The sequence below is a fragment of the Podarcis tiliguerta genome, assembly GCF_965153285.1.
Source record: "Podarcis tiliguerta genome assembly, chromosome: 10".
Lineage (NCBI taxonomy): Eukaryota > Metazoa > Chordata > Lepidosauria > Squamata > Lacertidae > Podarcis > Podarcis tiliguerta.
The window spans coordinates 21,221,762-21,238,028 of NC_139543.1; the positions used below are offsets into that span (position 1 = coordinate 21,221,762).

Genomic DNA, 16,267 nt, shown 5'->3' on the forward strand with positions numbered 1-16,267 from the left:
TTTGAATGCCGTGAAAGCTAATTTCTAAAGGGGGTCTACTTTAGTTAGTAAAACAGTCATAAAACTTTATTTTTAAACTTCTGCATCTCCAAAAGAGGTGGGCTTCCTGTGACACAACTTGAGAACTTAAGACAGTGGTTCTCAAATTTTTATTCTGAAAGTGTGGCCCAAAGAAAAACGGTTTGAGAACCACTGTCTTAGGCACTGTGGCTAAGTTGTGACTTGATGAGTTAGTTATCGAGAATAACTGGAGTCAGGGCTGGTGCTAGCATAGCAAGATGCAAAAGCAAACAAAATACCCTTTAAAGTTTAAAAAACCTTCCTGCTCTTTTAAATATTGTGTTTAAAAAGGTAAAGATAAAGGGACCTCTGACCATTAGGTCCAGTCGCGAACAACTCTGGGGTTGCGATGCTCATCTCGCTTTACTGGCCGAGGGAGCCGGCGTACAGCTTCCGGGTCATGTGGCCAGCATGACTAACCCACTTCTGGCGAACCAGAGCAGCACACAGAAATGCCGTTTACCTTCCCGCCAAAGCAGTACCTATTTATCTACTTGCACTTCTGATGTGCTTTCGAACTGCTAAGTTGGCAGAAACTGGGACCGAGCAAAGGGAGCTCACCCCATTGCGGGGATTCGAACCGCCGACCTTCTGATCGGCAAGCCCTAGGCTCTGTGGTTTAGATCACAGCACCACCCATGTCCCTTATGTGAGGATCATAGCTGTCAACTTTTTCCTTTCCTTGCGAGGAATTCTATTCGGAATAAGGGAATTTCCCTTATAAAGGGGGAAAGTTGACAGCTATGCTTAGGATCAAACAAGTGCTTTTATCAAAACAAGTTTCTGGAAATATTTAAATTGTAGCTTAGACAACAATAGTATTTGATAGAATGCATGAAAGAGCTATTGGACTACAGATCCTTTATGCAACTGGCAGGTCCCTGGCTGTCACTGGTTGGGGGAGCTCTACAAGTTACCGTATTTTTCGCTCTATAAGACGCACCAGACCACAAGGCGCACCTAGTTTTTGGAGGAGGAAAACAAGGGAAAAAAATATTCTGAATCTCAGAAGCCAGAACAGCAAGAGGGATCGCTGCACAGCGAAAGCAGCAATCCCTCTTGCTGTTCTGGCTTCTTTGATAGCTGCGCAGCCTGCATTCGCTCCATAAGGCGCACACACATTTCCCCTTACTTTTTAGGAGGGAAAAAGTGAGTCTTATAGAGCAAAAAATACGGTAGTCTGTTGTTGCCAATGCCTAAGCCAATACCGCTCACATTCTGTAACCAATAAAGTTGTGGCCTAAATTTTGCCCGTTAACATTAAACTAAAATCTGTGTCCTTCTTTCTTAATTCTCCTGGGGGGTGGCTTGGGAGCCTTGACATGCAAATATTTCGGCAGTCTGCCACCGGTACCTTTCCTGCTCCAGTAGACCCCGCAACAGCCAGCATCTCTCCCTTTTCAATTCTGAAGTTGATGTCCTTAAGGACAGGAGTAAAATGAAGTTGGAAGTTGCTGAAGAAGAGACCGTCACTAGCAGTGGATATTTTCCTGTCGCCATTTTCCTGCTGTGCTTTTGCAAAGAACTCCCCAGATCCCTGCAAAGAGGACAAGCAAACGCTCAAAATTATAGAGCAGCAACAAGGAGGTCTCTCTGCATGCATAAATGAGTTCTCTAAAGAAAACGCTTTCATATTACGTATCTGCACTATTATTGCATTAAAATAATTCCATATGTTCTGATGTTTGCTATTTTGAATGCGAACATTTTGGGGATGGACCCTAATTTAAAAACTGTAGTACATGTGCGACATGTGCCCAGATACAGTGGTATCTTGGGTTAAGTACTTAATTCGTTCTGGAGGTCCGTTCTTAACCTGAAACTGTTCTTAACCTGAAGCACCACTTTAGCTAATGGGGCCTCCTGCTGCCACCACGCCGCCAGAGCACAATTTCTGTTCTCATCCTGAAGCAAAGTTCTTAACCTGAGGTACTATTTCTGGGTTAGCAGTCTGTAACCTGAAGCGTCTGTAACCTGAAGTGTATGTAACCCGAGGTACCACTGTATATTTATTGTATATTCATCAAGCCGCTTCTTTGTGCTCCTCGTACAAACACACCCACCCACCCAAAGACGAACTTCTCTTCTTCCTTGCATTGAATTCCCACCCTGTCACATCACTTATCTCAACCTAACCTCCTTGACAAGGTTGTTGTGAGGATAAAGGATGGCGTCTCAAGGGAGAGGGAACCACGTATGCCATCTTGAGCTTATTGGAGGAATGGTGGGACAAAAATTAATTAAGACACCAGATGATTTTAAGGATTTTTTTGAGGTGGTTGTTTTGCACAGAACACCACAAGCTAACTTGTAAAATATGGACAGCAATATATCCTGGAATTCTTGCAACCTCCCCCCCCCCCCCCCCCAGTAATAATGCATTAGGTTTGCCATGGTTCTTTGTGGCGGGGAACATGTCCCTTCTAAAACTATATCTGATGCAGAAATTCATCAGGTGAAGCTTTATGCAGCATGGACATAGAATAACAACGCAGTCTTCACCTGCTGAACATCAGCTTGTCTTGTAGTTATTAAAGGCACATGAAACAGTTAATCTAATAAGAGGCAATCCTTTTAAAAGAAACTCTAAGAACTCAGCAAAAACGATCAAAATTTCAGATTTACCTCATCCCAGAAGGCTGTTACTTTATCCAGCTCAAGCCCTGTGGTTGTTAAATTATATTCCAGAGTTTTGTATTCTTCTTTTTGCAAGAAATCCTGTAAATTTAATTTAAAGTTTTTCAGGCACCAATACATGTAATGCAGCATGCTAAATTCTGACCACAGAACATGTCTTTTAAAACATTCTCTTGCTCTGGCACAAATTACTTTTAATTAAAAAGAAGGCGGTTGTTAATGGACAAAGTCTGTCCACGCCAGTGAATATTCATCTTCAGATGGAGACTCCCAACATAACATGCAAGTGAGATGGCAAGATCATCATAACTGCACATATGAACCAGCTATGTCACCCTTTGTTTTTGGTTCCTTAATGCTATCTCCCCCTCTCCACCTATCGACTTAAAGACCACCAATAAGAATTTAACCTTACGCTTTTGCACTTGAGTAAAACTGCAGGTAGATCTAAACACAGGAAAAACCCACTATAAATAAGTCAGAAATTAGGTCGTTTTAACAAAAGAAAAAATATCTATGGAAAATCACGTTTTAAAATTTCCTGCTCTCTGCTGCCATCTGGTGTTGCATGTTTATAGTGCATCCAAATCATTGTTTCTTCACTAATGTAGCTGAGCCCTGCATGTAGAAAGAGGTCCTGTCATGTATTACTCATGCAAAGGGGCAACACAAAGGCAATACAAAAGCACTTTGAATTGGGCCCAGAAACGAATTGGTGTTTTATGCTCAAACTGCCTGGGCGCAGTGAGCAACCTGGCTGCTGAATTCTACACCAGCTGAAGTTTCCAAACCATCCTCAGAGGCAGCCCCGTGTATAACATGTTGCAGTAATCTAACCTAGAGGTTACCAAGGCCACCTGAGCCTCGAGCAACAGCAGGAGATCCAGAAGTTCAACCATCTGAGTTCCCACACCTTCAGAGGGAGTGCAACCCTTTCAACAGCAAGCAACCGCCCATCCATCCAGCCTAACAGTGACTCAGCCTTATTTGGATTAGGCTTCAGTTTATTTGCTGTCATCAAATAAAACAAGCGATCACTTTACATATACTCTGAAGGGGTGCAAACTGCAAACCCATGAAGGTGCACTCAGATGGCTCCCTGCATGCTTGTAATCAGCCTTAAGGTTCATGTTTGTATCCTCTCGACAGCATATCTGAGCATATGTGTAGCGCAGCTAAAAGCAGTTGGGTATTAACTATTCAACACATATTTGCAGTAATAAAGTCTTTCAGTCAAATCTTCAAACTAGGTGTTTCAGCCTGTAAATGGTTAGAATGCACAGAGATGGCGCCATTAAACATTCCACATTTCCCCATCATTTTATCTTGGTTTAATCCTGAAATAAATGTTGAACCTGGATCTAGACACCACCTTCTAATATCTGGTTGTCACATGCCTGTCCTCAGATGCCCTTGGGCACGGCTATTTAAACAAAAATTATCTTGACAATTTATGTTTTCCTTTAATGAAATAAAAACACTTTAACTTTGAAGCACCGTTTCCAAAACAGAGTTGGAGCATATAATTGTTAAATGACTCAGTGGCTTCCCATTCTGCAAGTCACACCACAAAGAAAATGGTCACTTCCAGGGGTTACAGGGCAAGCCAAGGTTACGTAGGGCAGGAAAGTTTACTGTGGACACAGGCCAGCCCAAAGTTAAACAAGTGGCACCATTAGCCATGGATTCTGGGATGCAACTCACCCCCCAATAGTTCTAAACATTTGTGTCACTGCTTGCAATACCATCATAATGCACCATATTGCCTTAAGTGAGTTTAAAATGCAAAATTGCACGTACTCCAAACATTCATTTATTTTTATTTTATTAGGGTTGGCAAACTGTTGTTTTGTTTTTTGTTTGTTTTTTTGGTTGGGGTTTTTTGTTCTAATATCTGGAGGGCAGCATCAAATCCACTCTCTGCCTTTATGCTTTGAATGGGTAGAATGAGCCAATGTTCACCTCCCTGACATTCTGTGTTTTCATTTCTCTCTAATCTGTCACCTTTTTTTGTCTATGAGAGCTAGGGGGGTTTGTTTTTTTGTTATAATCTTATGTGCACACACTTTGGAATAAGATCTGTTGAACACAGAAGGGTTTATTTCTGTGTAAATATGCACAGGATCCAGTTATACCATATATTTTTGTCGATGGATGTGGTAGGGTGAGATGAGAAAAGGTTTCAGTCATGCACGGGCTGTGGCTGTACTCAGGAGACAATGGGCACTGGAGGGGAGATACAGAGGCTTGATGCTTGTTGAGGTGAAGAAAAATTGAGCTATCCTTCCCTGCTTGGTACATTTTACTTATTCCATAGGTGCTTTCATAAACATCATAATGCATAGTTGCAAAAAAGGAACTTAGTCAGATATCATGATGAGAATACTCAAAAGCAAAAGGAAGTTCTTGGAGGCTGGATAGTCAACATAAGTAAAAGGTAAAAGGTAAGGTAAAGGACCCCTGGAGGATTAAATCCAGTCAAAGGCAGCTATGGGGTTGCGGTGCTCATCTTGTTTTCAGGCCGAGGGAGCTGGCGTTTGTCCACAGACAGCTTTCCGGGTCATGTGGCCAGCATGACTAAACCACTTCTGGTGCAACAGGACACTGTGACGGAAACCAGAGCGCATGGAAATGCCATTTACCTTCCCGTTGCAGTGGTATTTATTTATCCAACTGCACCGGCATGCTTTTGAACTGCTAGGTTGGCAGGAGCTGGGACAGAGCAATGGGAGCTCACCCCGTCACGTGGATTCGAACTAATGATCTTCCAATTAGAAGCCTAAGAGGCTCAGTGGTTTGGACCACAGCACCACTCACGTCCCTACTTTACATAGGTAAAGCCCTGCTGCATCATCAAGTTCAGCATCTGGTTATCACAGTGGTTGGTAAGGGTAGAAAATCTGGCATCACCACTCAGTGATTCTGTTGAGGAGTCTGACCCTTTTGGGATTTCTAGCTTGTTGGACTCTTTTTGACATATAGAGTGACACCATCTCCAATACACCCTTGCCTGTCCTTCTTATGGAGATGACAGTGTCCCTATGGCGCTCTCCATTTCCCCAGGTTTCTGCTATGTACACTATAGCTATGCTTTCCTTTAAGACCAAGCACTCCTGTAACTATAAGGTCAGGAGTTAAGACTGCTTGCAAGGTAGCGATTGAAGAGCCTTTAGCACAGGGGTCTGCAACCTTTAAGACAAAAAGAGCCACTTGGACCTGTTTCTGAAGAAAAAAAAACTGGGAGCCGCAAAACTCATCATTATAAAAATAACTTTTTTGTCACTTTTTTATTATTTCTTTGTTTCACCCCTCAGAATTACTCCTCCTCATAGAAATAAACATTAAATTAACAAGTTACCTTTTTGTGTGTGTGTGTTCTTCACTCCCCTTCAAAACAGTGACCAGTGTACACGCCCCCTTTCAATGCAGTGACCAGTGTACATGCCCCTTACAATGTAGCGGGCGGGCGGGCAGGAAGGTTACGTCGGGACAGTGCGTGACTAACGCACGCACCGCCCCCATGCGACGTCACAGCCAGTACAGCGCCCGCCACAGTGGGGAGTGTCGGGGCGCACAATGCGCCTCCTCCCCTCGCTAGTATCTGCCCCGGAGCCGCGGCAAAGGTGTAAAAGAGCCACATGCGGCTCCGGAGCCGCGGGTTACAGACCCCTGCTTTAGCAGATACTGCTTCTACATCAAGAGTGGATGAGGGCTTAGACACATCCATTGTGTGCTTCACTTCTCTATGGAAGTAATACACCTGACCATCTAAAGACAGTGGTTTTCAACCAGTGTACCATAGCAACCTGGGGGATGCCTTGAATGATGGTCAGGGCTGCCACGAGCAACACTGGCCTCTGTCTCTCTTTCCCTCCCTCTTCTGATGCTCTCTCACATCTCTGCCTCCCAAAGGCTTGAACAGCTGTTTATTGCAGAAGCCCTGGCTATAAGCTCTGCAGGTGAATGGTGCTACTGGAAGGTACCTCTCTTTGGGGCAGGAGCAGCAGCAAGACTGCCAAGGAGAGGAGGCTGAGGCAACCCTCCACAAAGGAAGATGTTCAAGAGGCTGCCAGCTCTGCAGAAAAGGGGTGACATAACTGGGCTCCTGAGCCCCATAGGGGTGCCATGGAAAGAATGTAGTGGGTCAAGGGAGCTGTGGACTCAGAAAGGTTGAAAACCTCTGATCTAAAGAGATGGGGCAATAGGACTAAAGAGGTCTAGCAGTTAACTTGACTTTTTGATTGAAACCACAGTAGACTGTTTTTCCACTCGGATGAAAGGGATTTTTCCTACAAAGCAGCACTGTATACTGAGGACTTTTCCTTGCCCCAAACAAACTGGTTCATGCTGCAGTCCTATACATACTTACCTGGAAGTAAGCCTCATTGAACTCAGTGTGCTTTACATGCATCAGATACAGGGTGCAATCTTCTATCAACGTGAAAAAAAGTAAATCCCATTGACTCTCAACAGGCTGCCTGAGCAAACATTGGAGAACTGCAGCTGAAGTCAGCAATGACCTCAGTCAATTGACATTTTCCTCATAACAACAGTGGAGAAATACATCAAAACGGCTTCTACGAATAGCATTTAATGAAGTGCAATAAAATATTGCAATGTACTTTCAGTGATAAATTGGCAAGATAATATACTACAAAGGATTAGCTTCTATTCCTGTAGGGAACTGGGTTTATGTATTGTACCTGTATTTTGTTTATTGCTCCAAGAGAATCATACCATGTCTGCACAGCCCAAGGAAACTGCCTAGTGACTGCCATTCGAAGAACAATGCAAAATGAGATGGTGGTAAATATTTTCCTGAGAATAATTCCGTAGATCAGTGCGTACGGAAGCACAGCCAAGAACACCACAAAAAATCCAGAGAAGAAGAATGCTGAGCTATTGAAATATCTCACATAAGCAGCTTTTTGGGTCAGCTTCAGTTCAGGTCTGTCAAAGAGAAAAGCAAAATGTGGAAGTCATTATACCTGAGGAAAGGTATGCCACCCTAAAAGCAGAAGCAGCTGGGGCTGCAAATAAATGCTTGGAAAACAGCTTTAGCTCAGAATGTGAATGAGGGTGGCACAAAAGTGCAACAACCAATCTTTCGGTATAAGGTACCCCCGTGGTTTAGGTTGAGCTGTACAACAGTGACTGGCCTAAGATTGCCTAGTGAGTTTAGGAATTTGAACCTACATCCAAGAATGCGGATAGGAATTTGAACCTATATCCAAAACTCTAACATTCACACCACATTATGCACAGGTCAGCACTTCAACTAAAAGTGTGTTAAATCAGAGCTGCACAATCGGAGACAAGGGAAATCCCTAAAACTAGTTGGCTTCTAGTAGCAACCATCTAGGTGATAGCAAACTATGACAGCAATGTTATTTGCATGTGTTTTGCCAACAAATTGCTAGGGATCTCAGAAAATATCATAGCCCAGATAGTTTGTGGATAGGGCAAATGTGACATTTTCTGCAAAAATCTGGGTATGTCTTTACACAATGTGACTAGGATGAAAGCGGCTTCATTTCCCTGTTCTTCTGTTTCTTTTCCTTGCAAGTGGTTATGCTGCATCTGCAAAACCATGCAGTTTTGAAGAGATTCTAGACCTAGAGACGACAGACTAACTATTGTCCAAATAAGCTGAGAATTTTTATTAGTTATCTTCTTGGTTTGCTTCTGTAGGGTAGGTCAGCAAAGAAGCACAAATATCATGCAATTCTGAATAAAAGTGTGGGGGGAAAGGAGGAAACTGCATTCACAATGAAATTTTTAAAAGCAAAAAAGCCCCGATGCAGATGTTAATAAGGAAAAGGAACAGCTGCATAGCTCTACATGCTTGGATAAACTGCTTCATCGAAATCTGCAGCACTTTGGGAAATTATGAAGCTCTTTATCAGCTTATTATACTCCAGACTCATAGAAATCTCTGTATTGTACAATAGTGCAATAAAATGAGAGCCGTGGTTGAGCTTTGGAGCACCCTTTACCCCAATGCAGCACTGTAGCAATAAGAGGTTAATCATTCAGTGAACACATACATCATCAGGGCTGCATTGGGATTCAGTTCCCAGAGAGCCCCTGGCCTGTACATTGCTTGGCATGGGAATGGAAGAGATCTCCAACACTAAAGCAGACTGTGGAAATGTAGAATTCATTGCATGGCCAATAAGACAGCAAACCAAACTGAGTCTTGGCAGCTGGAACCTAATGCACACTGGGGTGGGGAAAGGACAACTCTTTGTCTCCAGTTTACAGCTCAAATCATGACTTTGATAGGATTCTAAAAGGAGGAGACGCTATGCAGATTACAGCCTATATATGTTTGTGGTTAGAGTCAGAATGAACAGGTCCCAGTCAGAAACGGCACACAGGTTTTGGGAGCACGTGAATCAGTGGAATGTGCTTCCATCTAGGCATGCTTAAAGCTGAGGTGGAAATCTACTAGCTGGTGAAACAGCAAAAGTACAGTATATGTTGATGAATAATTTTGAGAAGCAAAAGCAGGGACGTCAAACAGAGTTTCTCAAAATACAAAATGAAATCGGCCAGAGAATTAACGGGAAATAATTTTTAAATGGTCAAAAGATACACTTTCACAAGCAAGGTGTCCCAAATCTATAGCAAAATCTGAAATTGATAAAGATCAATCAGCTACTCTCTCCCCACCCCCCATGACATCTTTTGAAGGTAAGCATCCAATATGGATTGTTACACTGATGATTGATTAATGAAAGCGAATGTGCTGTTTCTTCTTACTCCTTCCCTACCATATTCTTGTGTTCTGTACCTAAAAATTATAATTTCAAGGAACACCAGATCCTAGGCTTGCGCTGAACTTTCTTCACTCCCTTTCTTTGAGTTGGCTCTAACATAGTACAACTCTTTCTGGTTTCTAAACATTTTGAGCCCCTGCTAATTCTAACTGAAATGCTGCAATGCTGAATACTGCTGCTACTCATATTTAACGCTCAGTGTGCCAGGCATTAAGGCTAAAGGCTGGTTTTTCTTCTAAACCAGAGAAGGGACACACCCAGTACCACAATCAGTTCTGTATATCAAACAAGGGGAGGGGGAATATTTTTTTAAAAGGAAAAAACACATAGTAACCATATAATAAATAGTTAAGGAAACAAATTGCCTAAGTTCCGTATGCAATAGACCAAGATGAAAGAGCTACAAAACAATCCAGTTACCTGATTATCCAGTATTTAAACATTTAGTGTTGGCATCGAGGACTGATATGGTTTTTTTTTAGCTTTGTGCAGGGTTGGAATGTGAAACTAGAATGCTGAATAATCTGCATTATTCATTTCTGTGGAGGACTAGCCTCTTGGAATTTGAAATATTTTTCCTGTTCTGTCTGATACTGTAGGCCAGAGATGGCAAAAAATGTGGTTCTCCAGCTCCTTCCATCCCTGACATTTGGCCATGCTGGCTGCAGTGGATGGCAGTGGCGTAGCGTGGGGGGTGCAGGGGGGGCCGGCCGCACCGGGGGCAACATCTGGGGGTTAGGGGGCGCAAATCCATGGGTTAGGGGGCACAAATCCACGGGTTAGGGGGCGCAAATTACTTGCCTTGCCCCGGGTGCTGACAACCCACGCTACGCCACTGGTGGATGGCCAACAATATCTGGAGGGCTACAAGTTCTCCACCCCTGATAAGCATACCAAAATGCAAACTTTTATTTTAAAGATTAACCTTGGCCATCACATATTTCCTAGAGCTTTAGTTTCAGTCCTCCAAAACAGCCTGAGTGCCGCAGAAAAATAGGAGTTGAGATCATTACTGGTTTAAATTTCCACATTTCCCCCGATTTACCTTATAAACTCAGCTCTATCTTCTAGAGGTAAAGCCTTTGCTACACAGCCACTCAAAAGAATCACATTTCTCCTATTTAAATTTGTAAAACACGCAACACAATAGTTGGACAGGCAGCTTAAATGCGTAACCCAAAATGGCCCAATACATTTCATTATAGGATGAATAGGGCTGAAATAATTTATCTCGTTTGCAGGGGATTAAAACTTTAGGGAAGAGCAAAAATATCCTGTTTAATAAAACTACCAAATAAACCCACAGGAATAAAGATTACATGGACAATATTGGAGGGGCAAATACTTACTGGCGCACGCTTTCAATCATGTTTTCCATTGCATTCTCCCAACAGTAAGCTTTGACTGATTGTATATTCTCAATCATTTCTGCAGTGAGTACAAGTCTCTCATTGATCTTTCCTGCTCTCTGATCTCTGTAAAACAGATCAACCCAGTTATGTTTAGGACCTATCTGTATATTCTTGATACCATTGGAAACATGACATAGTCTGGGGGGAAATGAAGCTATTTTATGAGTTCTTCAGAAAATACATCAGTTGGAGGAGTATAATTGCCAACAGGACCCAACTCATCACCAGTTTGAACGAATCAGGCAATTAAATGGCTACTGGCCTGCAGCTTTTATAATTTGTGCATAATAATAAACCTAAATTATAACAATCTTCCAAGTTAAGGTAAAAAGATAGACTTGGCACATTTGCTTCCTTTAGAAATGAGATAAATCCAAAAAAACCCTCAGAATTGCTTCGTAGGAACAAGGAGACCCTCTCCAAATTTTAGAGCAATTTTTTATTCTTCAACAGATTCACATTCAATGCTATTTCTTTTCTTTTCAAAGTCCACCAGGTTGAATCAAAAGGTGTTTTAAGCTTCTATAGCTCAGGTGGTCATTTGACTTTTCCACTCCATAACTGTCTCCATCACCAATAGTTTGACTGCATCGGGGGGGGGGGTCATAGCACCCCCTCCCTCACCAGGACCAACCTCCCATATGTCTCATTCTGCAATGGCCATTTCACCTGGTCACTGTGCAAGTTTGTTATGTAACGTTCTATAATAGCCCTTGAATTTGCATCTTCTTCTCTTCTCCCCCTGTTCCTTTTTTCCCTAGAATAGCTACCCGCGTCAGTAAACATTCTCTGGCATATAGATAAACCCAACCTCACAGATCAAGCACCTGTGTTGATTTGCAGCAAGAACTGAGAGTACATATGTTCTTTGGAAAATAATATTTCACACCTGTTTCTGCTTGTAGTAGCTATTGGTTGTGTGTGTGTATGTGTGTGCATGTGTATCTTGTACATATAAAAGGCAACCCCAACATTCCATCTATGCACCTCTGTAGTTCCCCCTCCTCCCATATATAAGTAGATTATTATTGCCATTGTGGAGAAAAGTAAGGCAATATAATAATGGGTAAAGTTGTGGTTTGTGCAAATCTGCCCTCCATTCCTAATACTGTGATCCAGCCCTCAGTGACAGGAGTTTTTGATAGATTTTGGCAGAGCTGATGATGCTTGACGACTCTATTCTGGCTGTATCAACAGATGAAGGCTTTATGGCAGCAGAACTTGCTGGAGTGATCAGGAGACTGTGGAAAGACACTGGTGCTCAAGCTTCTTTCAACAGATCCAGCTTAATGACTCAACCTTGAATGACTTGAACAGCATAGCCCAGTCTAGACATTCCTCTTATTCCAGGCCTTTGCCTAATTAAACAATCTATGGCCTTTTAAACTGGGTGTCATTTGTATTTGTTATTATGCTATATATTTTTGTGTCTTTATATTGTAAACTGCCCTGTGACCAGATTAAGAGCAATATAAAAACCTAACAAATAAATATCTTAAGTCATTGTATGTTGTAAACCAACATTGGTTTCATTAACAGAAGGATCATATGAAAAAGTGTAAATTAATAGCCGAGTGAATTAACAATCATTAATGCCTATGAAAACTTTGGTTCCTCTAAAAACTGGAAGTATGTTCATGCCTAGCTTTGGATTATTCCCCAATTTACAAGTATTAAATATATTCCCTCCAAATGTAAGATCCAATATATGGAAATGTAAGATCCAATATATGGTATAAACACATACAATATGAGAGCCCTGTTAATAGCAAATTGTTGGCAGGATTTATTCAGAATCTGTCATTAGCAAGTTTTTAAAACCCTTAATATTTGAAAGAAATACCCGCAATTGCTTTGTCACCTGTATTTCATCATCATTCGCCCTAGCCAGGCTTGGAAAAGGGCAACAAGAATTAGGAAACCGAGTCCACAAAACGCCGAGGCCTGCAGCATCTCGCAAAGAAGTCCCATCAGCAGCAAGACTTGTAAAGGTGCAATCCACACAAAATGAGCTAAAGCTAAACCCTGGGGAGGAAAATCACAGCATTGCTCACTGGTAGTATGCAAAGATAGTCACAGGCAAGAGGGGTGGAGAGTTCTAGGCTTTTCCTTAGTTCCTCCCCGCATTCTCCTGAGTCTCCATTCCCATTCTCCAGCCTCATGTCCATCACTGAGCTGATTCCCTCAGGCAGGACAAGAGGTTGGACCAGGTTTATTTTTTCCAAATCTGGGCCTACTCTCTATTCCCCTGTACTGAACATATCCAGTCTTTGAGAAGGGGGTAAGGAGTCCTTCCCACACGGTTCCCAAGTCATGCAACCTTGGTCTGGCTCTCTCCGAATAAATGTATTCATCATTTCATTCACATATTACCAGTACATCTTGTGTTAAGGGAGGAGTTGCCCTGACCTCACTACTGCCATGCTCCACCCTATCTTTGCAAGCATAGTGCCACACCACCCACACTAACGTGCTGTTGCTGTTTTCCCTTAGCATGAAAAGAACAGCAGTCATCCCATAACCCTATGCAATAAGCAAGGCACAATAAGCAAGGCCTTCAAACTCATACTCCGTAAGGGCTGGCCTAAGGCATTTTGCTGCCTGAGGCAAATGACAAGGTGCTGTGCAAATCCTGGTTCCATATACAGAAACCCGCTGGACTGGCAATAAAACCTTAATAAAACACTGATACAGTATACCTGAAGCAACAGCCTTGTTTAGGTGGATCAGGACGTGCTGTGTAACATACATAGTTTTGCTCCCCAAGGCAGTTTTCCTCACTTTGTCTAACGATAGGGCTAGCCCTGTATCCAATTATTTCTGCCCATGGGGGCAGAATTAGGTACACTGAACTCCTGAGTAGTTTTTATTGTGTCTGTCAAATATCCTGAGGGAAATAGCAGTGAAGAACTGTTATGGCCTTGAGCGGTAATTATCCACCCCTAGTGAAGTACGAAATTTACAGTGAAGCAAGCACATATAGTGGTTGTTTGAGCAGTAAATCAGCGGTACACTGCCAGGCACACCCTTAGTCAGACCGGAGTGTGAAGGAATGTTGATGACAGAGTATGCCAAAGAAGATAACTGGCTGGGAACTGGGAATCACATATATTTCTCTGTATTTTGTTTTATAAGACACATCAGGTAGCAGGGGGTGAGAGGTGGAATATAAGTATTTTAAACAAATAAATGAACTACCTAGAACTAGAAGAGCTGAGACGCAAACCAAGCAGTGTGTGAGTAATATCTCTGTGCTAGCATACCTAATGCGGTGACATTTATCTTCTTCTTTTTGTAATTAGCTCAAGCCACACAATTCACTAAAACTATCCACCACACCCTGTTAACTTCGGCCCCAGTGATTCAAAACACTTTAGAATGGCCTGGAATCTAGAAATACCCCTCCTCTTGCAAAGAAATGCAATACAGTAAACATGATTATATTAGCACCAACATACTTCATCAAATTTGTTCAGATTGTTTGAAAGGAGGCTAACAAGTTGTCCTGTACTTATATTGTCAAGGACTCTGCTTGATAATTTTAAGGTCTGCAAAACAAAAATAAAAAAGATTTATTTATTTTTTAAAAAAACCAACAACCATCAAATACTTAGATGAAGCAGCACAAATACCATATTACACAGCTATTATCAACTAGATGTTAGTAAATGCCAACAGAATATTACTTCCTACACAGGAAAGCATTAATGTGTGAGCCTAGACTTGTTTATTCAAAACTAAGTCCCACAGTATTGAAATGCGGTTTCCTGTTAAGTGTTTTATGATTTCAGTCTAAGCTTATTTTATCTATCACACTCTAACATATTCTGATATGATCAGCATGCAAATACTGACCTTTTCTTCAATGCATCTACTGCTATTTCTAATTGTGTTTACACAAGGCAATATACTGTATTATTCGCTCATACGGAGCTGATTCAGGTACAACAGACAAACCCTGTTTCAGCTGTCAGGTCTGAGCCTTAGACACTTAAGCATTTTTCTCCCAAAACTGGAAACCCACTTCAAACCATTGTTTCCAGTTCTGGTTTGGAAGGCATGCAATTACATTGCTGATTCCAATGTAATAAAAACATTTGGGGACAAGGAATCAAACACTATAGCAGCTCACCTGCTGCCTTGGTACATCTGGCCTAACTACTGGGAAGTATATTGTGAAGGGGCTGTAATTCAGTGGTTGTTATGCCCCTACAATATAAATCCACTTCTGAGGATCTGGTGGAAGATTATCTAGAGCCACCAGAAACTCAGGAACAGCCCAGAACAACAGCCAAGGAGAAGCGGGTACGGGCAAGGGTCCCTCCACACAGAAAGGGAGCTTGGCTTTTGAATTACAGGCAGAATTACTCCCGTGCCCTCAGGAGGCAACATTGCCTCAAGACAGACGGACATCCTCACAGTCAGGAGGAATGTTTAGATTCTGAAGAGGACTCCTTGCGAGTTAAGGCCACTCAAGAGTAGGACTCTTCTCATCAAGAGTACTCTCTGCAGAAACTAAGAAGAGGTTGTGGCTGTTAAGTATAGTAACTTAAGTCACAAAAATTGGTTATATGCAAAACTATGTGTTTATATTTGATTGGTTGGTAACGGAATTCTAGAGAAGTAGTTTTCATGTGATTGGCTGACATTGGTCACATTTGAGGTATATAGTGAAGGAGAGACTCCATTTTATGTGAAGCAAGATGCCTTAGAATCCACTGTGAACACTGCTAAGTTGAATAGGGTGTTGGGGCGCTTCTTTCTCTGCTTGTAAGAAAGGGAGCGAAGCTGCAGGAAAAGGTAAAAGTGGAAGACTCTCATGGCAGCTGCAAGGCATAGCCTAATTGAGATACAGAAGGCTAAGTGCTGAGCTCTGGAAAGAGAGGAAAATATAGTTGTTTGGGAGTTTGAGGAAGAGACTGTGAGCCCATGCTTGGAGAAGCGTGTGGCTGTAAATATCATGTTTTAATTCATCAATAATTTTCTGCAGTGTTAAAGTTTTTTAATATTAAAGTCTGCACATTGGTTTAATTTCCAAAAAAAAGGGTGTCAGCCATATGTATGATTTGAGCTTTCTAGCTGCATTTTCGTTACTCTTAATTCAACAGTGGCTGAGTCCAGGGTGGAGTTCTGGTGGCTAAAAAGTCTCAATGGGAGGCTGGAATGCTGCTGAAACAATGTCTTGATACCAGGTCATACCTGGGCCTGATTGTCAGCTTACATGGACCTAAAATTTGGCCTGTCCCTTGACCAGCCTTTCACCTGCCTGAACATCTGCTGACCTGGACCTTGGCCTGCCCCTTGGCTTGACTCTCACCTTAGGCCTTGTTGGAACCAGTGTTTGTCTAGAATTCTCGTCATCCAAATAGCCAAGGA

General features: G+C 42.2%; 1 protein-coding gene across 5 annotated transcripts in view; it reads right to left on the reverse strand.

Annotated features, from left to right (window-relative positions):
- Positions 1 to 16,267, reverse strand: part of CFTR (CF transmembrane conductance regulator) — an 86,557-nt gene that overhangs the window by 48,374 nt on the left and 21,916 nt on the right. For 3 of the 5 annotated variants that reach the window (XR_014502064.1, XR_014502065.1, XM_083399330.1), the window contains exons 5-10: positions 14,350 to 14,439; positions 12,753 to 12,916; positions 10,829 to 10,954; positions 7,401 to 7,647; positions 2,686 to 2,778; positions 1,415 to 1,597 (exon numbers count right to left, since the gene is read on the reverse strand). Coding sequence is in view for 3 of the 5 variants with exons in the window: in XM_083399330.1 (XP_083255456.1) it covers positions 1,415 to 1,597; positions 2,686 to 2,778; positions 7,401 to 7,647; positions 10,829 to 10,954; positions 12,753 to 12,916; positions 14,350 to 14,439 (903 nt within the window). In the remaining 2 variants the exon portion in view is untranslated. Of the gene's footprint in view, positions 1 to 1,414; positions 1,598 to 2,685; positions 2,779 to 7,400; positions 7,648 to 10,828; positions 12,133 to 12,734; positions 12,917 to 14,349; positions 14,440 to 16,267 lie in introns of those variants that run through there. The other 2 variants (XM_083399332.1, XM_083399331.1) reach the window with 2 other exon arrangements.